Source organism: Pteropus medius, unplaced genomic scaffold, assembly GCF_902729225.1.
Source record: "Pteropus medius unplaced genomic scaffold, Ma_sr-lr_union100, whole genome shotgun sequence".
NCBI classification, from domain to species: Eukaryota; Metazoa; Chordata; class Mammalia; order Chiroptera; family Pteropodidae; genus Pteropus; species Pteropus medius.
In genome coordinates, this window is record NW_024349800.1 from 61,658,741 (window position 1) to 61,682,786 (window position 24,046).

The 24,046-nt window shown below is 46.8% G+C and overlaps 1 protein-coding gene across 1 annotated transcript in view; it reads left to right on the forward strand.

The window, feature by feature from the left end:
* Positions 1 to 3,002: 3,002 nt before the first annotated feature.
* Positions 3,003 to 24,046, forward strand: part of MBOAT2 (membrane bound glycerophospholipid O-acyltransferase 2) — an 84,636-nt gene continuing 63,592 nt past the window's right edge. Inside the window, exon 1 of the mRNA XM_039888097.1 lies at positions 3,003 to 3,187. Within this exon, the coding sequence (XP_039744031.1) occupies positions 3,113 to 3,187 (75 nt within the window). The 5' untranslated portion in view covers positions 3,003 to 3,112. The remainder of the gene's footprint in view (positions 3,188 to 24,046) is intronic.

The window sequence follows — 24,046 nt, forward strand, 5'->3', positions numbered from 1 at the left end:
AAGTCAGGACTAAGCTCAGATCTTTTGACTACCAGCCAGGTATTTTTTTTTTCTCCTGGATGCGTTCTTTGATTTTAACATTTAAAGAGAGACCTTATTTGGTACTTTTATTTTTAAAAAAAATTAATCTATTTCCCAATTACAGCTGACATAAAATACCATATTAGTTTCGGGTTACAACATAGTGGTTAGACATTTACACACCTCGCGAAGTGATCGCTGGATAAGTAATGTTCTTATAAAACTTCACTCTGGGTTGTGTATGTGACTGTTTCTTCTTTAGATTATAAATATTGTTTGCTCTTTAAAAAACCCCCCATATTCCCTGAACATAGCCAGTACCCAATAAATGTTTGTTTTTAAGAATGAAGAATGTGAGAATCACTTTTGTAGGGTGGATGTTATCTGAGATAGGACAGTGAGGTGTTATACATAATTAGTTCAATTCTTGCTCCCTTCATCACAGTTTAAGAGCTTCTGGTCTAATTACCAGATGCCGGTCAGAAGGCCTGCATTGGATATACACTATCATCACTGAATCATTAGCTTAAAAAACAAGCCTCAGTTTCTTCATTAAAAATACAAAGATGAAGTATTTTTAATCTGAGAAAAATAGTTTCGTTTTCAGAATTACATCATATTTCTTGGATGGTAATTAATATATTTTAAGTCTTACCATGCACCGAACATGATTCTGAGCTCTTCATATAGGTAAGATTTATAATTTATGGACTATAATATATGAAATATAATTTATCCTATTATTATGCTCATTTTTACACGAGGAAACAGGCTTAGAAAGGTTAATTAACTTGCCCACGATCTTGAAACTAAGAAAAGGCAGACAGCTGAAAACCTACTTCTGTCTAATTCCAAAATCTAAGCTATTATTAACGCTACACTATATTTTACTTATAGCGTTACGACTCTGACACAACTAAGTTTTCCAGATGGCAAAAATCCTCCCCATTATAGATATTAAAGTAATTTCATGTAGTCTCCCCAAATAGAGAACTATGTTCTGTCATGTCCTACTAAAAAATTCAGTCTAAGGAAACCCCTTTTCGTAGACATGATTTGTTCTAGACCCGAGAGTGTATCTTCGTGCTACTTTAGGTTGTGATCTGTTCCCAACACCCATCTTTAAGTTTTTAAAATGGAATTCCAAATTTTCCTTTAGTGTGTATGCTGAGCTACTTGTGTACTTTCTCTATACTTCCCCAAAATTGAAGGAGAAAAAACCCCAACATTTTCTAAGATTATATTAATAGAGAGGTCTGGATTATAGAAACAATATGCTTCAATGAGCTGTCCATTGAACAGGTTTGCTCACTATTGATTAGAACCGTCATGGGAAAATGGCCCAGGGAGAATGAAGGTCCTGGCTGGATGATTCTTCCTTCAACCCTTATCCAGTGAGGGTTGAGAATCTGCCAGTCTAGAACTACGTTAACCAAACAATCAAAGAACGTTAGGCCGGAAGGGATTGAACTGATAAATTCAACTGTCTCTGTCAGAGAGAACTGAGGTCCAGAGGAGTGACTCACGGAAGCTGGTATATTCCTATCTGTGCTGTCCCCTCGTCTGTGACTCTGCGGCAGTAATCCGGTAGACTGGACTCCTGAGAGCCGGTGAAATTCTGGACTGAGTTTTCATGAGGAAGAAGAGGGCCTAGCGTCTAAGAGGTAAACTGAACGGAGATTACCTGGATGGTAATACTTTATTAGCTGCGCATTCTTGGACGAGTTGGTTACCTCCCCCGTGACTCCATCTCTTCCATCGATGGTGGGTGGTAATACACCTGTCTTGCGTGGTGACTGTGGGGATTAAGTGTCAATATATCTTTAAAGCAGCGTTTAAAACACAAAAGCATGCAGTTAAACGCTCAATAACCATTAGTGATTTCCACCAAAAATTTCAGACTGTTAAATCCTCGATTTTTGAGCCCTCCTGATGTTCCCTCCAGCATCCCTCCGCTTTTGAAGTCTTCTAGACAAAAGCTGACACTTGCGTTTTCAAGAAACTCAGATGGTTTAAGTTCGGGCAAGTAGATTAGATGTCCACGTAACAGAGAAGTCACTACGCAGACTGCAGGTACGTGAAACAGCACACGATTGAAAGGATGGCGACGAAAGCGATTCAGGGCGAAGCGATGCTTAGCAACAGTGTTCCTTTCTGAGAAAGGCGGCCCCTCAATGTCCAGCTCGGCCACCATAGAGCTTAATGCGAAAAGCCCCGTAGGTACTAGTGAGACCGTCTGTCTCCCTCCCTGGGTTGGCCGAAACCCACCCGACCTCTCAACCCTGGAAGGCCCAAGTAGGCTTGAGGGTGACCGAATGGCGCTCACAACTAGAACTGGCCTCAAGTTTGGGCTTTTTCCCAGCAAACCTGAAGACAAAGGGACTTCCTATCTAGGTCAGTTTTTTTGGTTTGTGGCCCTCCTCCCGGCCCCACGCTCTGTCCCCAGCTTCCCCTCGCACTGGCTAGACGGCGCCTCTCACGTCGTCCCTTTGTCTGGCAGCCACCCCGGCCTCCTTTGTTGTCCACCGTCCCTCCTGGAGAGAGGGGGGCTGGCCTCTGACCCTCGGGTGGGAGGCCTGGGGAGGTGAGATGGGGGAACCGCCGCGCCAACCCGGGGAAGCACCGCCCGCGAGCGTCCCTCGCGCGCCAGCCGGGCCGCCCCCTGCCCCTCCGCCGGGGCCTCGCATGGGGCGGGGCGGGGCGCCTCCGGCGCTCTCTGATTGGCTGCGGTTGTTGGGGCGCCGCGCCGCGATTGGGCCGCGGGGCTGTCTGGCGCGAGGGCGCGCGAGGTGGGGAGGGGGCGGCTGGAAGCTGCTGGAAGTCAGGGGGCGGTGCGGGCGCGCGGGCGGCCTGTGGCGCGGGCGCGGGGACCAGGGGGCGCGGGCGCTGTCGGGGGCGGTCGGGGACGCGGGGGCGCGGGCGGGGGGAGGGCCCAGCAGGTCCCCGCCCCCGGCCCCTCCCCGGCCCCGCCCCGCGCCGCCCCGACCGCGGGCGGCCAGGGGGCAGGCGCGCCGGCTGCATCCCCATCCTCGGCGTCGCCGGGCACAGCGCGCGGGCGAGCGGCGCGGGCGGCCGGAGCGCTAGGCCGGCCATGGCCACCACGAGCACCACGGGCTCCACCCTGCTGCAGCCCCTCAGCAACGCCGTGCAGCTGCCCATCGACCAGGTACCCGAGGAGGCCCTGCTGGCATCGCGCCCTCGCCGCCCCCTCCGCGGCCGTGTGCCATCGCTAGGGACCTGCGACCCGGGGCGCGGGGCGCGGGCTGGAGCGGGGGTGGGGGGGGCGTCCCTGAAGGGAGGGGGCGACCCGCCTGTTATTGTCCGTCCGCCGCCTGGCGCCGGCCGTCCCTCCCGGCGTGCCCACCCAGCCCCCACCCAGCCCGTGCCCGTGCCGCCCGGGGGGGCTCGGCACCGACGTGCGCGCTTGCATGCTCGGCCCTGTCCCCTGCCGGAGCGGCGCCGGGCCCGGGGCGTGCGCGCATCTGGCGGCCGGAGACCCGCAGCCCCCAAGCTGCCCCCGGTGCGAGCGGGCACGGGAGGAGGCGGTGTAGACAGCTGTGCTTTGGGGAAGCCCGGTGTCTGCCCTGTGCGCGTGGCGCCCGGTGTCCCACGGGGAAGCCGGATGGATGTGCCTAGGTGGAGAGCGCTCTAGGCAAGGCGCGTGTGGTGCGGAGGAGGCCAGCTTAGGGGTCAGCTACCTGCTTGCGCTTTGGGACAGTTTGCGTTGAAGTGTGGCTAATAGAGAGGCAACAGTTTGGGGGAAGGCAGAGATTATGAAGAAAAGTCAGTGAGTCAGTAATCCAAGGAGTTCTAGCCGAGGAAGTTGCAACCTTGTAGCTAGAAGAAGCCACCCTATCCCCTCTCTGCCAACACTCGAAAAAGCCTTTGACACATATAGGGAAGGGTGTCATTTAAATGAAGGTAATTGAGTTTGTATGAAAGGCCTAAGGATTATTGTGAAACAGTATTGTGTAAAGCAACGTCATGATTACTCAGAAAAGAAAGTTTGGAAGTATTTTGTCAGAGTGACATTTAGGGAAGTTGTGGATGGGGACAGATGCTCTAGCCCTAAGCTTAATGTAATTTACTGAAATTTTTGCTGAGAGATATTCAAGTGTTTTTGATACAGAAGCGTTTTCACTTTACAAGGGACCCTGCTTCACTGTCCCCTTGAATGTGTAGCTGTCATTGATGTCACCGGGGATTTCATGTATGATACAGGATTCCTCTGGTCCAGGCTGCATCTCACAGCAGCGAGATGTGACTCCTGTGCCTGACATTATGACACCAGATGCTTTGTGCTCTGTTTTTTTTTTTAAGGCTATGTCCAACAAATGTAAAAACTTCTACCTTCTGTTCAGACCTGAATTCTTTGCTTATATTTCAGTCATAACTTTTGGTTCATAGTAAAATACCTAATTCCCCACACATCTTGAACAGTTACAGTGTGTGGTCATGTGAATAGATTTATTAATTAATCGTGCACTATAAGAAAGTAGTCCTGTTTATTAATACACTGACCAGAACTTAAGGTTTTCCTGCAAAGGGGTCTCACTTTTCTGAAGTATGTCCTTTTAGTGTATTGTGTGTTACACCCTGACCTATGCGGGCTGCTGCCGTGTATTAGCAACTGCAGGGTAGGTATCTCTTTAAAAATGTTTTTGCTGAAGAAGAGCAAAGTGTATTTTAGGGAGACAGGTATATATTCACATCCTCGCTGGCTCTGTCTCTCTCTTCCAACCATGGCGAGATATCTTCTTTAATATGCTACCACCTTTTAATTTCAATAAAGCTTACCTTTTAAAAGTGATTTAATATTAACGAACTCATTTAGACATCTTAGCAATCCAGAACAAGCTCTCCTCAGGCCTGAAATAAGCAGGGGGATGTGGGAAGGTGGCAGGACTTACAATTTGACTGTCCCTCTTTATTATCTGTGTCTCGATGTGGTACCTGGGACAATCTTTACTCTTGTGTGACCACTCTGAATTTGTAGAGCTAGGTATGTGGTATTTTGAGTTTTCTCTGAGCAAGTCTTAAGAATGTTGGATTAATATCAACAAAAGCCTCAACTTTTTATGTAGTGATAATTGTTGAAGCACTGAAGAATTTATTTTTTGTGGATAAAGCTCTTGGAATAGCTAAAAACTCATAATGTAAAATTAGATGAATAAATAGTCATTTAGCCATTATTTTAAAAGTGAGCAAAATAGAAAATTACTTTTGTAATATGAAAGTAATTGAGTTCAAGTTGAGAGAAAGCTTAAGAATTGTTTGTAATCAAATAGTATGATTCAACAGGAAAAAGAAAATCAGGAAATGCAAAGCGTAAAAATATAACTTGTTAGTATGTTAATTTGGTATGTACTAAACAGTGTTTTGAAAATTTAGGAAATTACAAAAGTGTTTTTTTGATGTCAGAGGAAGATAAGGACCACAGGGCCAGAAAAAGAGTTTAACTTTTTTACTGGAGTGTAGAATTTCTGAAATGATAGAAATTATTGGTATGTACGGAATAGAAGAATGCACATTTCAGGTGAGATAGGACAGAGAGGAGGAAGTAAATGGTTTACAGTAAGACCAGTCAAGGAAAAGGAGCACAAGATCTTGCCTTAGACTCCTGGATGTTTACTCTTTCCCGAGAATTCCAGAGTGACCCTGAGGTAACCACAGTATTTGTTCAGTGGGCCTTACATTTAAGTAAAAATATAAAACCTAGTATCGCGTGAGATTCAGTGATGCTTTAAGATAAGAGATCTCTAACGTCTGATGTTTCCCCTTTCTAGGCCTTGCATTACAGGTGATGTTATTTCTAGTGCAGTTGTTAAAAGGATCTGTGCAGGGTGGGTTTTGAGGAATAATTGGGCTAAGGGAAAGCCCTGCCAGAGACAAGCACTTCTCCAGGTGCTTGGGGAAGACATCAGATGCCATCGAACATAATCCTGTTCTTGGTTGTGTTCTTAGTTCCTGATGTGGTGAATTTTCAAAAGACTCCAAAGTGAGGAGGCTTAAACAGGGAAGTAACTATATGTTCCATATCAGCCAGTTTTTAGTTTAGTTTAGTTTTTTTTTTTTTTTAACCTCAACATGTCATTTATTCTATTGCATCTGGTTTACCTCAGTCTCTGAGTTATCAGGCTGAGGTTGCTTTCCAGCTCTCTTCTTCTTTTCTGCCTTCCTCTCTCTTTCTTCCCTTTTATTTTTTTTAGGAGGTGGTGGTGGTGGTAGACAGAATGATTTAGTAGCTCTTCCTTTATTTCGAAGCTGCAGTTCAGATAACGCACATGACAACTGTGCAGATGTGGATTTTCTTCATTCGAAAGAATGATACGTAACGGCTCACAGCTGGCATCCCAGTGTGCGTGAGGGATGCCCCCCATTTTTTAAAATTGAGTTATACTTGTCACTATAACATATCATCAGTTTCAGGTGTACCCATAATAATCCACTATCTAGAAAGAAACATCCGGGTTTTTCCCCTTTTTAACCATTTTGTTTCCTTATTTCCGTTGATACTGTAACTATTGTGAAACTGGAGTAAATCTCCTTAGTGACATGATGCCCAGGTTGGCAGACTTGGCAGATGGACAGTTAGGGATGAGATGGGCCTGATCAAACAGTCCTGTTTTATGGGGACAGGGTCACTGTTTTAGAGATGATGTGCTGAGCTTTTTGGGCAGGGATTGGGGCAAGAGGGAGACTCAGATAGTTGGAAAGGTTTGGAGGGGGGAGGTGGGAGGGGAAGGAGGGCCACCTGTTGCATATTATTAATCCTGCAAAGTCAGTAATAATTATAATGGGTGACACCTTATAGTTTAAAATTTTCTTTCACTGGCATTATTTTATTTCTCTGAATCCTCACAACACCTTTTGAAGTCAGATAAAATTCAAGGCCTGAAGTAGTCAGCTTCAGGAATATATATATTTCTTGAGTAAATATATATCCACACACACACGTATACATACACACACATGTATGACTTTGAGTAAAAGGTCTGTTTTAATTTATAGTCTTTACATGTGGCAAATAATTTTGGTACATCATTGCTTTAGAGCTGAGTTGCCAATATATCTTTGGAGGAGAAGGTAGAAGGAAGCAATTTCCCAAACACCGAAGAGCTGGTAGTAATGATTGGGATAGGGAAAATCATGTATGTAGGTAAGGCTTATAAAAGAGTCTTGTTTTTTTTTTTTGGTCAGTTTGTTGATTCACCTTTTCTGTGTATGCTCCCCCGCCCCCATACAGACGATCCATGAAACGAAGTCACATATTAGGGAAAAGAGTAGTTTAAATCATTAACCTCTTTCATCCTCCTCCAGTTCCGTACTATGATGAACCCCATCTTATAGATGAAGAAATAAGTGACGTTCTTCATATTGAGCCTTTTTACGAATATGGCTTTTAGAAGAAGCTTAACAGCAGCAAAAGACAATCGAGGATTAATTTTAATTAAAAATTGCCATTTGAATGCTCTAGGTTTGGGACATAAATGTTTAACTCATTTGTCTCTCCTGTCTGCTTTCACACCCATGATGAGCATCAGTCTTCATCAGGAGAACCCCGAAACCCCGAGACAGTCTGTTGTGGACGAGGCCTGCTGATGAGGAAACGTGGGAGACTGGGCATCAGGAATCTGTATTTTAGGCCCTGTCAGTTAACTAATTTTAGATGTGTCACTTCGCAGAAGCGAGTTTTCTCCTGTGTGAAATGTGCGATGTGCTTAGTTTTGCTGTTTGTTTGTTTGTTTATTTATTGTGCTTCGTTTTAAAATTCCACGATTCTTTGTTTCATTAACTGAAGAAGCTGCCCCAAATTCTTTTTGGACTGTGTTGGAGAGAATATAAATGAAAACTGAGGGGAGGAAAATGGACTAATAATTCTTGAAGAAGTTTTCAATGGTCAGACTTGAAGCAGCTCAGCAAAATACCGCATTTCCTGAACACGGCAGTTAGCGTCAGCTTCCGCATACGATATTGTCTCCCTTGATCGGTAGGAAGAGGTTGTGTTGGGGTGTCCTGGATGTGTCATGGCTGAGTTTGGGACCAGACTCTGCCAGCCTTGTGTTCTTTGGCAAATTATTGTATTTTTCTTTAAGTCCTGGTTTCTTCATCTGTACGATAAAGATAATAGTCAGTGGCATCTACTTGTAGGTTATTGTGAAGATTCCAACAGTCTGTGTAAAGTGCCTGGTCCTGGTATATGTTCGATACCCGGTCCTTTTCTCTTTACAAATTATGAAATATTTGGCATTTCTTTTATATTTTTCTTTCGGGAAGTTAACATCTGTTCCCATGTATTCCATTTTTACTGTTTAGGGCTTCCTTTTTAGGAGAGGGAATACGAGGCGCAGGTTCGATCGGATGCCCACACCGCGATTGGGCGGAATTACAGTCCAGGCTGGAGTTTGGAATCAGAAGTGGTTTTTCTGCTTCCTCACTGCTTCAAGAGTTCTTTGTCCCCCTGCTTTAAAGATGCTTCCTATGTTATTACTGCCCCAGTAGGTACAAATAACCCTGGTCTCTGTGTGCTGTCGTCCATTGGGGCCGACTTTCGAGGGAAATAATCAACACACACACACGCACGCGCGCACACACACACACACACACACACACACATGCGCTGACTTCTGCCTCGCAGGGCCTGACAGGTGGGGCTTTACGGATCAAACTCGCAAGATTTCTTTCAAATAAAACAAGCTGCGAACACGGCCCTCAGAAGAGTGATCATTTGATGATTTTATGAACGACATGGGAGAAGCCCGAAGTCATGCTTTGGTAAATGCGTTAGGGTGTGGAAAGGGGGGAGGGGTAGCTAGTGCGTGAACAGATAGAATCAGGAAGGGGCTCTGAACAGGTGTGCGTGATGTGCCCTTCTTCCTTTGTTTATCGAAATCCTAACCGCTCTTACGAGCCTGCATCCAGCGCGCCTCGCGTGTAAACCTTTTCGGGAACGCCATCTAATGTGACTGCTTTCTAATTTGAACAAAAGCATTTGGGATCTGGCGTTTGTATTCCGCTTAGTGTTATATGTATCAGTCAGGGTTCTGGTACAAGACAGATTGAACTAGGTAACCAAGGAGACTTTAGAACCATTTAGTACCAGGATATGGGCAGGTTAGAGAAATCAGCAAGGAACAGCCCAGTCTGCCAGCACCAGCTCCCCTAGGCCTGGAGGGGCAAGTGGAAGAAAGGGCAGAGCCCCAAGGCAGCTCCTGCCCGGAGGAGCTGTGGCCTCAGGTGACAGACCTGCCAGCCTGGGGTGGACTTGAGGAAGGGGCACGTGGGAGAGATGAATACCCCCTCTCTCCCCTCCTCCATCTCCTGCTGGTGCCTCCTTCAGAGTGCAAGTCGACGCTCTGGAGGAGCAGAGCGAACTGGCTCCGGGGGGGCATTTACACGTGACCCGGGGCATCGTGGTTGTAACGTGTGTTTTCCGGTGTTGCCGCTTTCTCCACCTGTGAAGTCAGGGCTCTTCGTGCACCTGCTCATTCTGCCTCTTCTCAATACATTTTGGAAGAATTGTTGATTCTCGCTTTTCCATTTCCCTAATTTCCGTTCACTTTTACAACCATTGTGATCAGGCTTCTGTCTCCAACACTAATAGCCAAATCCAGTGACAAACTTTGAGGAATGCGGGCTAAGCAGTTACGTCCTTGCTAAAAGTTCTTCCCAGCTTCCATGCTGTCTGTTGCAGTGTCTCTGAGACCACTTATATCAAAGACCGCTCAGGATTGCTGTTCAAAATATATATTCTCAGCCCCTACCCAGACCCACTGAACGAGGGCCAGGAATCTGCATTTTGACCAGGCTCCCTTCCTTCCTCTGCACCCCCCCCACCATCAGAGGTACAGAGCTACCTCGCCTTATTTTTTAAGACTCTCCATATTATTAAAAAGTTAGAAAAATGTGATATATTTTTTAAAATGTGTATTTAAGCAATTAACATATAACCTCCAAAATATAATATAGTGTAATTGACAGTGTAATCACAAGATTTGGGAAAAATAAAATTCCCAGTGCTCTCTGGGTACCATGGCACCGAAATGGGACACGTTTTCAGTAGAGTGATGTCCATGCCTCCTTCCAATTTGTCACCGTATCTCCAGTGACTGTATGCATAACCTCATGTGTAGACGATAGCAAAAGTCTAAATTTGGGGTTTGTCCTGGACACAAGGCCGCCCTGTGAGAGGCCCTGCCCCCCTGCCCCCCAGCCCCTCGATCCCTCTGCTTGCTTACCTTCGAGAACCACTGGCCTAAAAGAAACTTGGAACCTCTGAAGTGTGGCTGCCCGCTCCTTTTTGCTATTCAGACCCTCCCCCAGCCCCTTCCCCCTGCTCACCCACCCTCTGGACAGGGGGCCTCGCCCAGAGGGCATAGAGGGGCAGAGCTGGAGTTTACGTCTGGGTCGCCTGCTGCTTGAAGTACCTGTCTGTCTGTTTAGTTACTTAAAGTTCCCCTCAAAACATTTTCCGGGCTTTTAACTCCGTGTCTTTGAGCTGTTTCCTCTGCCTGAAATCCCTGCCACCTTTTTTTTTCTTTGTGGCTCAGCAAGCCCATGTTTTTTAATATTGAGCTAAAGCCCGCGCCTCCTTGGTAAAGCTTTCTAAGATCTACCCCATTCTTTGTGATCCTTTGACTCTCCCTGCTAGAACCTCTGTCATGTGTATAGGATACACATGTACTTGAAGTCAGGGGTCCCCCACCCCCGGGCCGCGGACCGGTACCGGTCAGTGGCCTGTTAGGAACCGGGCCGCACAGCAGGAGGCCAGCGGTGGTGTTTGCACCTGCTCCCCAGCGCCAGCATCACCACCTCAGCTTGTCAGGCGTTAGGTGCTCATAGGAGCCCCGGTCCCTGGTGCCATAAGGTTGGAGACCGCCGCTCTGCATAAGTACATACTTCTGCCTCAGGCCGTGGGTGTCCAGGTGGAGCCCCTTTAAGGGGCTGCCTCTTGCCCCTTGTACCATTTCTGTGACGAGGCCGGCGCTGTGGAGGAGCGAGTGTCAACCTCTGCCCTTAGCTCTGGACTCCGCCAGCCCTCACGTGTCTGCAAAACCAAGCCCAGTGTCACCCAGATTTATCTTTGTTAGGAAGGAGTTAATGGGCACACTTTGGGGGTCTTTGCCCCTTTCTACCGGCTACTTGTCAACCGCGAGTCCCCTTCCCGCTCTCGGAAGTGGTGCTGGGAGCCCCTTTGATTTCCGGCCGACTCGTCTGCCCTGTCGACGAGGGGGGCCTCGCACCCTCCCAGCTGGAACCCGCCGCACTTAGTTTTTTGCTTGCTCTGCACGTCTCCCTGCCAGGCCGCAGGGGCCCCCTCTCGCTCCTGCTCTTACCCCTCGCGCTTAGGCCCGCCCCCGGCACGGAGCGCGTCTGGAGTGAGGGGACCCGTGTGGCGAAGAGCACCGATGGCCCTGTGCTGGCTGCGTCGTCGTGGCCTCGCCCGACCTTCGGAAGCCTCGGTTTCCCCGTCCGGAAGACGGGGCGATGGCGGGCCCCGCCTCGGGCTGGCCAGCATCAGGGGCGGCGCAGGCGGAGGGCAGGGCGTCGGTGGTCGCGGCGCGGCCGACTCCGCAGGCGCTTCTCCAGGGCGCTGGAGGACACTGTGCCCGAAGCCTTAGGCCCCGTCCTCGGGTTCTGCCGTCAGGGAACTTGCGGTGATTCGTTTTGCAAGGCGGGCGTGTCTGCCGTGGGCCAGGCGGGGTGCAGACACGCGGGGTGCAGACACGCGGGGTGCAGACACGCGGGGCACGGAGAGCACGCGCCGGCGGGTGGAGCGTGGCGTTTCAAACCGCTTCGGAACCGCAGCCCCTCCAAGGGCTCGGCCGGGCCGCGGGGGAGCTCCTGGGAACACGTGACTTTTTCACCATCTTTCGTGGGGCTGCAAGGCAGTGACCGTCCACTGGATAAGGCGCTTCCTTGTCTCCGCAGCCCGGCCGGCTGAGTTCCCCGCGGGTCACTCTGCCGCTGGGTCTCCTCCAGCTGGTCACTGCCGTGCCCCCTCCCGGCTGCGTAGCCGGGAGAGTGAAGGTCCCGTGTCGTGAGGGGGGCCACACAGCCAGCCGGGCTCGCTCATCTGGGCGGAGGCTGCACAGACCTCCCTGGCTGGCTCGTTTTCTTCAGGAGGATGAGTTAGAAGATGTGCAAATCCTTGGCGGGTGGGCGGGGCTGGGGACTGTGACTGATTATTCAGAAGGAAGTGAAGGTAGCTGTGAGAGGGACCAGTATTCTCAGCTGGATGATAAGGGGAGATAAGGGGCGATTGGGACGACAAGCTTTATCGACACCGTTGTCCAGAGACGGAGGAGGACGGCTTCAGCGGGCTTCGTTTTCTTTATCGATACAGAACAAAGGGCTGTCGTGTCCTGCCTTCTCCCCACCGAGTGAGGCCCTCCAAACAGGGTCGTTTGGGGCATACCCGCCCCGCGTTCCCAACCAGCCTGTCCAGGGGAGGCCTGGCTTTTGGCCAGCAGCAGGTGTCATCGGTAGGTCCTCCCGGGGGTGGCCAGTGTTTATGGTGTGAGGAAGCCACGGACCCCTGGCTCCCAGCTGCCCACCAGACGACCTCACTTCCATGAAGGCCCAGGCCTCTGTCCACTTGCCTTGCTCCTGTCTAGGCGTTGGACAAAACTGTAACATACTTTCTGTTTTAATTCATAATCTCGTAGAAACCTGTTTCGTTTTTAGAGGTTTTCTATGCCAGACTAGGTGTTTGTGGAAGGTCACAGTTGTAGACAGTATATAATTTTAGACATTTTAAGTTACTCAGTTACATGTAGAAATAAAACAGCTTTCTGTTTATACAAACAAACAAAAATTTGTGGATCCTTTCATTTTCATTTTGAAACTAAGTTATAGGTAGAACCACAGTATCGCAAGATGTCCTGGTGGCACCCACCTTGTTCAAACAGAGTAGGGGGAGGAGCTCCGCCTTTTGCAAAACCACTGGTTTTAAAACCACTTGTCTCCTGGGTGCTCAGTAAATAGTGAGTGAAATGAATGAATGATTTTTAACAATATCAGATTTCAAAGGCAAATGTAAAGGCCTGCGACGAAGTTCTAGCAGTTAATTGTGTAGGAGGAGAGCTGTCCGAGACCAGCTTGAGATTTTATGAATAACCCAGGGAGTTTTGTGTATGGTGAGACGGTGTTCAGCTGGCCAGGCCATGGGTTAGGTAAAGTTGCTAATGCCAACATACATTCCCGGTTCAGATGTCTGGCGGGGACCAGGCAGGGGCCGGAAGCGGATGTGAACGTCAAGGCAGCCGTTTCCTGAGGTCTAATGGCATGACCATCTGGACGGCCCAGGCCCAGTCAGAAGGAAAGCCCCCACTCACGTCTGCTGGTGGCCACCAAAGCCAACTTTTCAGGGACAAATTCTGGACTTTTTGTGAAAATAGGAATTTTAAAATTTTGGCTAAAAGTTTTCTTTTCATGAACCTGAACAACACACCTAGACCAGATTTAGCTTATTGGCCATTAGGAAGTAGGTAGCAGTTTCTGTTACGGTTTGATGGTGGTCAGACCAACCTGAAGCACGCGGTCCTGTCCTGATACCTCAGAGGGTCACTGACAGACGGAATGATCGCCATTGCAGGACAAAGGGGACAACAGAAGACTTGCCAACCATGTCATACTGCAGTTGCCGATGTAATTCTTATATTTCGTCGCTTAGTAATCATCCTTAAACTGGCCAACGGAATTTTAAAGTTTATCTGACTAGTTCTTTTGATTCAGAGAGGCTCACATCTTAGACTAATCTTGCAAGTTAATACCCCATTAAAATAGGAAGGTTGGAATTCACGCTACTAGCCTTTTTCTTTTTGTGAGTCCAATATGACAAATACGAATGGGTCTAATTGTCAAGGCTATTTTATGAGGTGTGACATTAAAAACAAATAACTCTTGCTAGTAGGGAATAAGTAATACTTGGAAAGGTCTTGCTTGCCTTATAAGCCCCTATCAACTTTTCAGGCTTTTTTAGAGTTCATATTGAATTTTGGCCAGAATGGTTTGTCTTGTGATCACAGTTGAGGCCTCAGAGTGTGCGTTTAATCCACCATGCCTCTCTGTGAGTGTCAGCATGCCTTCTCTAATAGCAGGACGGCACAGCTGTTCATGTTAGCTGCATACCAAGAATAGACGTGACGGGTTTTCGAGTCTGAGTAGAGCGAGGAGGTGACGCTCTAGAGGGCCGGGTTGGGGGAGGTACCCTCAGCTGGTACTTAGGACCTTTGATGACAGTTAAGGGGCCCTGACTCTTAAGATTATAATCCTGCTATAACTGTGGTCTTCGTACATGTCTCGTAGTCTGAGACGAGTTATGTGTTCTTTTGTTCTTGGAAAATATCTTTAAAGCCACATAATAAAGGAAAATCTGGGTGAATTTGGCATCAACATATTGAACTTCAACTTTCCATTAGATTTGTGAGGAAATTCTGATAAACTCATCAAAATCGAAGAGTAGAATTTTGGGTATTATCGATCTGTATACTTGTTAGAAGTTTTGATATGGATTAGAAGGAATCTTCTAAAGAATTAGGTTTTTTTTTATTTAAGGTAAAGGAAATATAAATTAGTGGAGAAATATGCCATTCAAAAAAGGTTTTTGGCACAGGCTCAGAATTTTACTGCACAGGACTATAATTTATAGAATAACTTTGTTGGGAATATGACATTTGGTAGGAAACATTTGTAGTTTTTTTTTTTTTTTAATCCTGCTTGGAATATTAAAGATGGATGGAAGGATGTTGGGGCCATTTCAGCAGAGTAGACTGGAAAAATGCCAGAAGGCCAGCCTTGAATTGTTTTCCTTTTCGTGTTGATTTTATCAAAAGCAGGGACCTCTGGAAAATACTGAAGACCTTAAACGACTTTTCCCTGCTTTGCCGCTAACTCCAGATTTGAGAAACGTGTGATGCTGGAGTGTGCGCTCTCGTGAAACCAAGGTCAGGGCGCCTTGCTCGGCCGGGAAGGCGGGTCCGAGAGGGGCCCAGCCACCTGCCCCTGGAGCCACAGTGGCAGCACGCACAGGGCGAGGTCTGCCGAAGGAAAGCCAGGTGTCCTGCCGGGGACGAGGGATAACCCGACCCAAACCAGACCCCTCTCTGAAACTGGGAACCACGCAGACCAGGCACCAGGGCTGCGGAAGATAAACCTTTGACAAATTGGCATCATCCGAGAGTCATTGTGGAACTGGAGAGTTTTAGTCTAGTGAATGTTGGTACTTTCGGAACATTTTTAAAAAAGGAAAGTCCTCATGTTACTGGGGTCACTTTAGATGTTAGTAAGTAGTAAGGCAGAACGGGATACGTGGGTATTGTTGTCTGTCGAGCGTGTGGCGTTGGCCGGGGCTTTATTAGAGCCCAGAGAGGTGCACAGGTGAGTCAGAGCGGCATCTGGCTCTGGGAGGAGGCAGACCGACAAATGTTTACAGCTTGTAAATGAAGTCAGAAGAGAGAGGCGTTGGAATTGTTTGGGCGAGGCTGCCTGCCGCAGCAGAGTCCCCGCAGTGCCATTGACTTCAATGTGACAGAAGCTGATTTTTCTCAGATGGCAGTTTCGGTGTAGATGGTCCAGATTGCTGGATGGTTCTGCTCCCCCTGGTCACGTGAAGACCTGTGACCTTCTCACACATCATTCTGCTGTCAGGACAGCAGGGCGGGGCCTTTTCATCCCCGGCTCGAGGCTGGTGCGCCCAGGGCCGCGGTCCTTGAGCGCGAGGATGCGTGAGATTCCCCGTAGCAGCCGTTAGAACACAGATTGCTGGGCCCGGTGACCAGTTTCCGGTTCAGTGGGTCTGGGTTAGGGCCGGATACTTTGCAAGTGTAACTGCTTCACAGGTGACACCACTGCTTCCGGCCTGGTGACCGTACTTTTCGTATTTGGAGAACGTGGAGACTTCTGGTCACCCAGCAGGCAGGGAGGGGAAAGAAGCCCCATAGTCACAGTCGTTGGCCAGAAGTGGCACATACGTATCACTTGACTCACGTTCCTTTTGCTAGAGCTTTGTCACACGGCTGCCAGGCCCAGCGAGGAGGTGAGTGGAGGTGGGTAGTGATGTCCCCTGGCTAGGGCCACGCCCAGCTACAGTTGTGTCGGGATGGGAGAGCAGGGCAGGCTCCGCATAGTCTGGAACCATCTACAGCTCGTAGTTGAGGAAACCGTTTGCAGAGGGAAGCAGGAGCAGGCCGCAGGCTCCCTCCTTCCGACAGGACTGACTGGTGGCAGGCTTCGGACGAGGCCTTGCGTCGCGGAGGTTAGAGGGTCGACAGGCAGCGTCTGATGACGCCGCTAGTGAAAACGCAGACGCGTTTCACACACGAAGAGTCTAGTGGTTGAGATCATGGGCTCAGGACTCCGCTGGGGTTCATGTTGCGGTTCTGCCACGTAGCATCACTTACAGGCTGTGCGGGTCGCTCGAGCTTGGCTTTACCCGCATCCCAGGGCCCAGAGCGTAGCGAGTGCTCTGTAAGCCTTAGCGGATGCTGTCATTGCACCTTTGGTGCGAGCCATTTCTCGTGAAGTAAGATCTTCTCTGGGCAATCTGGCAGATGGTCATGTGGCTTCTACTTGAACGCATCTGTGATAGGGAGCTCACTCCTTTCTCAAGGCAGCCGGTTCCATTTCTGGATGGCTGTGGTGGTTAGAGTTTGTCATCTCGGGGCTGACAGACTTTCTGGAATAATCCAGAAGTGGTCTGAATAAGCCCACTTCTCCGTGGCCACCTCTTAGATCATTGGATAGATTTCATTCTTCACGTGGCTTTCGAACAACAGCACTTTAGTAAATTAGCTAGAGCCACCCCGAAGTCTTCGAATGCGGAACTCGTCGACGCCCCGAGCCCTCCTGGGGGGACCCCACATCCGAGAGCCCAGCGTCCAAGCCTTGTCCTCCTTAGGGAACTGCAGTGTTGGTGTACTCGTTTCAAGATTTATTGTTTTTATGCCTCTATTAAAAGTGCCGATGTAGTAATAAGCATGCTCTCATAAATAATACAGTTGAGACAATGACAGAAGCCACCAGGCATGCCTCAAATACCATTTTTTTAGACTCGGTGGACTCGTTGTACTCAGCTGGCTGATTGTGTGTTCACTGTGAAAATAAGAGCACAGCCGAAGAACACGGACAGAATGCCGGAAACGTGTTATCTAAGATTATCTTTCAGTAGGGTCCATCAAATCACAGTTTTGGTCAAATGTCTACTGGCTCAGCGTTAAAATCGACCTTTAGTCAAAGCTGAATATTATCCAGCAAATCTCAAAAATTTCTTTGTCTTCAGCTCTTGGAAATGGTCGATAGCATCCTCTAATCGTTCTGTGAACACTTGGTTCCCTTCCTAGGTTAAAAACAATAGCAGTTCTCTCTGAGAACATTCTTATGAAGAGCGTTCAGGATTAATTAGTGAGAACAGAACATGTTTTGAATACCCCCCGTTCTCTTTAACACTTTCCTTTATTTCTTCATATTCTATATTCTCATTGAGAATCTGCGATTCATTACGAACAGTATTGCATCTGAGTTTAGGGTTCTCCTCCTTGTGAAATTGAGATGACAGAGCCAGTTATTCTGCTTTAATTCGTTCATACGACATGTGTGGGATTCCCAAAGAGAGCTTTTTCGTTAAAAAAAAGGATCATTGTCATGACTTAAATGGAACTAAATAACTAAAAATTGAATACAGTTCTTGAAGGTTGTTTTATGTTAGTACACTCAACAGTTTCACAGGTAATAGAATTATAATCCAATCTCTTTTTGACTTTTAAAACATTTATAAACATTTGGCTCAAAGGATAGAATGTGCTTCCTAAGGCTGTCAAATAAATGAACCCTTTCTCAGTACTCACGTCAACGCATCTGGTTTCCTGTTTACAGTTATCCTGCTCATGGGTTTTAATATTTTAATCTCGTAACAATAATCATGTATTTATATTCTAACTGATAAATATATCTTAGGTGATTTCACTCTAAGTTAAATGTTGGATGCTTATCTATGTATGTTTTATATTTACAGTTCATATTCATATATGAACAATAAATGTGAATGACAAACATTGTTTGTTTTATTGGTGTTATTTTGCTGATCAGAAATTACGATAGATTATTAGGCTATTTTAAGTGATAATTGATCTCTACAAATTCGAGGATATGCTAGAAATGACTAGGAAACAGACCTCAGGCTTTTTGGCTTTTTATAGGCCAAGACCCAAAACAAAGCAAAATAGTGAATTTGGGCTGAATAACAGGGTGAATGAAACCAAACTTCAGTTCATCTGCAACTTGAAAAGTGGGTGAAATTATGTATTTCATACTGTTTTTGCTCTTTGAGAGCTGATTCTTCTTCTTTTATGATATATGTTTGACATTTGTGCATTTTGGATTTCGTTTGTGTTTTCACTATGTCTCATGTACCCTGATCCCTAATAGGGAACTGAATTGAGTTTGTGCATTTTCTGATTTAAAACATAACACATTCATTGTATAAAGCTTATAAAATACAAAAGATGTAAAGATGAAAATTTAAAAATCACCTATTATCTTTCCACCCAGAAACAAGTTTTGCCGACTGTGTGTGTGTGTGCGCGCGTGTGTTGCGCGTGTGTGTGTGTGTGTGTGTGTGTGTGTATTTAAACAAAATTGATCTTGGACTGAATATAAAATTTTGTAACCTTTGTTTTTTACTTAACATTTTGAGTCTTTTCCAATTCTATTAAATTGCTTTCCAAAACCTACATAATAGTCCATTATTATGATTTCACAATACATTTCCTCATGTATATTTGGTGAATATACCTGTTCATTTCCTTAGGAAAAGAGATTTCTTGGGTCTGAAACAATATGTAAAATTACTGGTTTTTGAATGACTGCTAGAACTTTTTCCTTTTCTCTTAAATCATTACAGTCATTTATTTTTTCTTTTACTATTTTAGAGTGTCCTTCCACTTTTTTTTATTTCTTCATGCCCACTCCGTTTAGAAGTGACCTCGTCTTGTCCTTTGGTTCCTGAATGTTTATCCATGGGAAGGTTACCTGTCCTTCCCCACTCCCATGAGTGTGCCCTCCTGCCCCGTGGAGTGCTCTCCCCAGCCCTGCGGGAAGACTTGTCAGTGTGCTTTTCCTAGGTGGCAGGCGGCCTCCTTTATCCCTGGCCTCCGGCGTGGCTGCGGGAGGGCGTCTTCTGCTCACTGTGGCTGTAAGTGCTGGTTCGCTAGGCTGCTTCTTCCGCTGGACTGAGCTGTTGGGTGCAGGGACTCGGTTTTCCTCATGGCTCCCAGGGCTGGCACCTGCTCCCGCAGGCACGTGTCACGTGTTTGCATGGTACCGTGCAGACAAGTTCGTGATGATGATGTCTCTAAATTTTAGAAAAATGATACTAACTCAGTTTTAAGCCTCTAAACCATTTGGAAATCTACCAGCAGATTACTTTTTTTTTTTTTTAAAAAACCAACAACATATCAGTTACTTGAAAGCACTGTTACACTTAACCTAGTTACAGTGTTTGCTTACAGGTTCTCACTCCAGTTCAGTTAGTGCTGGGAGAGGTAGACCTCACCCAGGAAGGAGCCACACCACCTGTGGACTGGACGGCACTGTTCAGAGATGCCAGGGCTGCCTGTCTGCTGTCGCCCTGCCTTACGCACACAGGTCACCGCAGCCACTTCGAATGAGGCATCTTAGTTAACCGAGCAGACGCTCCACCTTGTCCTTCCTCCTTCTTTTAGCGAGCCTTAGCTCATGCTTCTGAGAGCAAGAGGGGAAACTCCACTCGTCGTTGATTTCTCTCTTGTGGGTGAAGAAGAAACAAACAATCATCATGTGGCTTTAGGAAATACATTGTAAGGAAGTGAAGATAGACACTCAGTGCCAATCGTATGTCACGTCGCTGCTCAGAGCCCTCTGGGGAATTCCCTTCTCGGCTGAAGAGGGTCCCAGGCCCCGTCGCGATGGCCCTGCCAGCCCGTCCGACCTCACTTCCTGCGAGGCCTTCTCTTCGCCTGCATCTGCACCGCGCTTCTCCCAGCTCCTTGAGTGTTCCAGGCACGTTCCCGTCTCGGCCTCGGCGTGGACGTTTCTGCTCCCCGGGTGTCTGGATGGCGCCCTCCCTCACGTGATGTGGCTTTCTGCTCAAAGCCTTCCAAAGGAGGCCCTCTCTAACGTTGTAATGTCCCCATCCCGACCCTGAACCTCCTGTCATTGTGTTCTTGTTTGTTGTCTGTCTTATTTTTAAAAATGTTGACCTTACCTTATGTCACACATTTTGACGTTGTATATTCATTTGTTTATTTATTTTTCTCACTAAAATACAATTTCCATGAGATCCGGGAGTCTCTCTCTCTCTCTCTTTTTTTTTTTTTTTTTTTACTGATTTGTACCTCATTCCTGTAACAGTGCCTGGCACATAGCAGGTGCTCAATAAATATTTGTCTTTGATATTAGTGAACTATGAACCTGGTGATTATGCGTATTTTTTTAGGTTTCATTTTTTTTTAATACTAACTGAATATAAGTTATCAGCAGCAAATGATAGAAGAAATGACCTGTCTTAGCATTAACTTATCTTTCCTTTTGGGAATTTCAGTTTACATTGAAATTCACTTGAGTTTGGGAACTTACTTTTTTCTTGTTGGGAAATGGGTTTCAAATGGTGATGGTGCTGTTTTTTTCAGGCAAGAAACCCGGAACTAGTCACTTAACCTCTCCAAGCTCTGAAACAGACAGTGGTAACATTGCAGTTTTAGGGTTTTAGTAATTCGTAACCTACTCTTGCCAGATTTAGCCCGGCCGAGGGAGGGAGACGCAAGAGTCAGACCGCCGTGGATCAGATTGTCCGCCTTGCTGATAAAAGCTGTGTTGGAGTTTGTGCTGCAGACGGACTGCCACGTGGAGCTGGAAGTCCTTTACCCTGCATTAGTTCACCTTGCCCAAAGCGGGCAGGGCTGGGCGCCTGGAGGTATCCCCGGAAGGAGCTCGGCTTCCCCGGAAACTTTCCACGTAGTTGAGCAGGCCATAGGCTGAAGAAGGCTCAGAAAGTTTAGTGAAACATGAGGCCCAGGAGGGGTACCCCAACAAACAGTCCATGTCGTGTCGAGGCCTTTATAAGATATTTCCTCTGGAAAGAGTTGAGGCATAGTAAGTGCTCAATAACTATTAGCCATTATTTTATTGTTATAACTCTTGTGTATATGATTACTTACAGCAGTTATCATACCAGACTGTAATTTTTTTTCCCCCTACTTACTTACTCACTAGATTATAAGCTCCTGGGGGGAGAGAACTATTCATTATCTCTTGAATCTCCAGTGTTAAATTAGTGTTGGCCTGTAGCGGTCATTGAATAGATATTTGAGAAGAATGTCATAGTGGAAAGTCAGAAAAAAAGGAATCTGCTTTAAATTCCTTTTAGATCAAGGAGGAGACATGAAAAAATAAACACCAAGGAAGGAAAGGGGACTCATATGTATGTATTTAAGGTTTTTTAAAAATAGTAGTTAAAACAATTTCTGCTTCATTAATGAACCTAGCTAAAAAAAATCACACGCGTCCTGGATATTTCATTTTATATAGGCTTTACCGTGTTTCTTGTGTCCTCCTTAATAGATAGTGGTTAAGTTAGGCGCCTACAGAATACTGGATAATTTACAAATATTAATGTCAAGATGTGTTCTCTAATTAAGTGAAGCCAGAGTAAGAGAATCTAACATTGAACAAATATAGTAAAGTCTTTTTGGATATATCTCATTAATATGAAAAGTAAGTGAGTATTTTACGGACAACATCCGTCTATGCTTACAGGGTTTGAGAGAGTAAGTGCCCATCGGCGGCAGGTGTGGGCAGCAGGCAGTCGTCCGCTGAGTCCTGCCCACCGCCTCTGGTCGGCACCCCCGAATCCGAATCTGTGTCGCCCTGAGCGCTGCTTCAGTTCTAGCAGCTTCTGTGCCCCGCCGACAGAGTCGTCACGTATGCTCTGGACCGCGCTCGGTGCCCGGGGAGAAGCGGTGCCAGTGCTGGCAGTGTGGAGGTCAGTGGCGATTTTAGCTCTGACAGAGGCGGCCTTTCTTCTTCCTCAGCCGGGGCTCCCTGGTCTTTTCCAGTTCCGATTTCACTTGCAAATTAAAATGTCACCTGGCAGGCACACTGGGGATCAGGTGTGGTCTCAAGGTCCTGGCAAATACCGTGTCCCAGAAGCTTACGCTGAGCGCGTGGCCCCTTGGTGGCACCCCTGGGTCACGCTGTGTGCGGCCCCAGACCACGCTAGGCGTGTTAAATCTCAAATTCCAGAATTAGCCCTGGCATATTCAGAAATACTAATTCTTCTCATTACTCGTTCCCCACGCTGCTGTAAATTAGTCACACGTCACCGTGCGCCGGGCACGATCTTTGATTTCGGTCTCAGCTTCAAATCTGGCTGCCCTGCTCTGTGACTCTAGCAGGGTACTTGAATTTTCTGAGCTAGTTCCTTATTTTTAAAATGGGGATAATAGTAACTACTTTCGCTGGGTATCGAGAGCACTGTGTGGTTACCAGAGGGTGCGGGATGCCTTGCATGTCATAGCCGCTCACCGAGTGGCAGATCACTTTCCACCCTCTCGGCAAATGGGCAGATGGCACGAGGTGGCTTCCTCGCTGAGTGTCCGCACCGTGCTGGGCGCGTGCCGGCTCCTTCTCGAGTGTGACATCCCTCCACCGCCCCTCGTAACAGCACCACACAGCTCTCCTGACAGGTGGACAGAGGCGGTGCAGCTGCCCCTGAACCCCAGGGCCCCCCAGCTAGTGAGCAGTAGGAGTTGGACTAGAACTTGGGTCTGATGGGACTCGTGCTATGCAGCTCGCAGTGCGGTGTACAGATCAGTTCTTTTGATAGGCGGTTACCTCTACAGCGAGTGAAAGCATATGATGGAAAGTGTGTGTGTGTGTGTGTGTGTGCGCGTGCGCGCGCGCGCCAGTTAGGTAATGAAAATCTCACTTTTTTAGAATTATGAGTTTGTTTTGTAAATTATTTCTGGGCAACCTTTAAAAACCAATCATTTCATTGGCAGTTAGACAAGAAAATTATTTTCTTTGTTTTCTGGGCTAGGGAGTGTAAGATTTTAATGGTCATTGTCTCTTTTGGGAGGAAAAAAAAAACTTCCAAAGACTTAATTTCAGCAGAGGAAGGGTCAATTTAAAGACTGTTTGCTTTTTAAAATAGCTTATTGTCCTTGAAATTTGCTACTTTAAAATTTTCTTTATATAAATTTTTTTAATTAAAATGAACAGTACTGCATATAAGAGCCAAATTCATTATTTGTCGAATCCTGTGCCATCTTTTTGGTTTAGACTTCTATTTTGGTGAAGCTACACACCTCCAGTATGTAACTTCCTAGGAAAGTACTTCGTGAGTCAGTCTCTACGTATTTGAAAACATATTCATAGAACTTTACGTCTAACCTAACTCTCCCTCGTAACTTCTAAGGCACGTGCTGCTGTGTTTTCAGCATACGGTATCGCTGATGAGAAGTCGAACGCGAGTCTAGTTCTTTTAACTGTGTAGCTGACCTCATTTTCTTTCTCAAAGACCCATAGGATCTTCCGTTTTCCTCGATGTCCTTAAATTTCACATTGTGTGGCTACTTGGTCAGTGCTTTCATTTCGAAGCCTCATGTTCTGGGAAATCTTCCAGAATTAGTTCTTAAATAACTTCTCGCCTCTCTTTTTTGTTGTAGTTTTTTTTTTTTTTTTTTTGGAATTGTTATTTGTTAGTTATTGACGTCTTAGATGAATTCTCTCTGTATTCTCTGTTGCTACCAATATCTTTTGGAGACTTCTCTCAACTTTATATTCCAACCTTTGGTGAATTTCATTTTCCATAAATTGTCACAGCAGTATTTCCAGTACTTGTCACTCCCTATCAGAGGTGGCATTTGTTACCTTTCCTCTTGAACCTGGACGGGTTTATGACTGTTCTAACTAACAGAGCATAGAGAAAGTGACATTATGTGACGTCTGGGATTAGGTCATTGAAAAGCTGCAGCTTTCATTGGTGTGT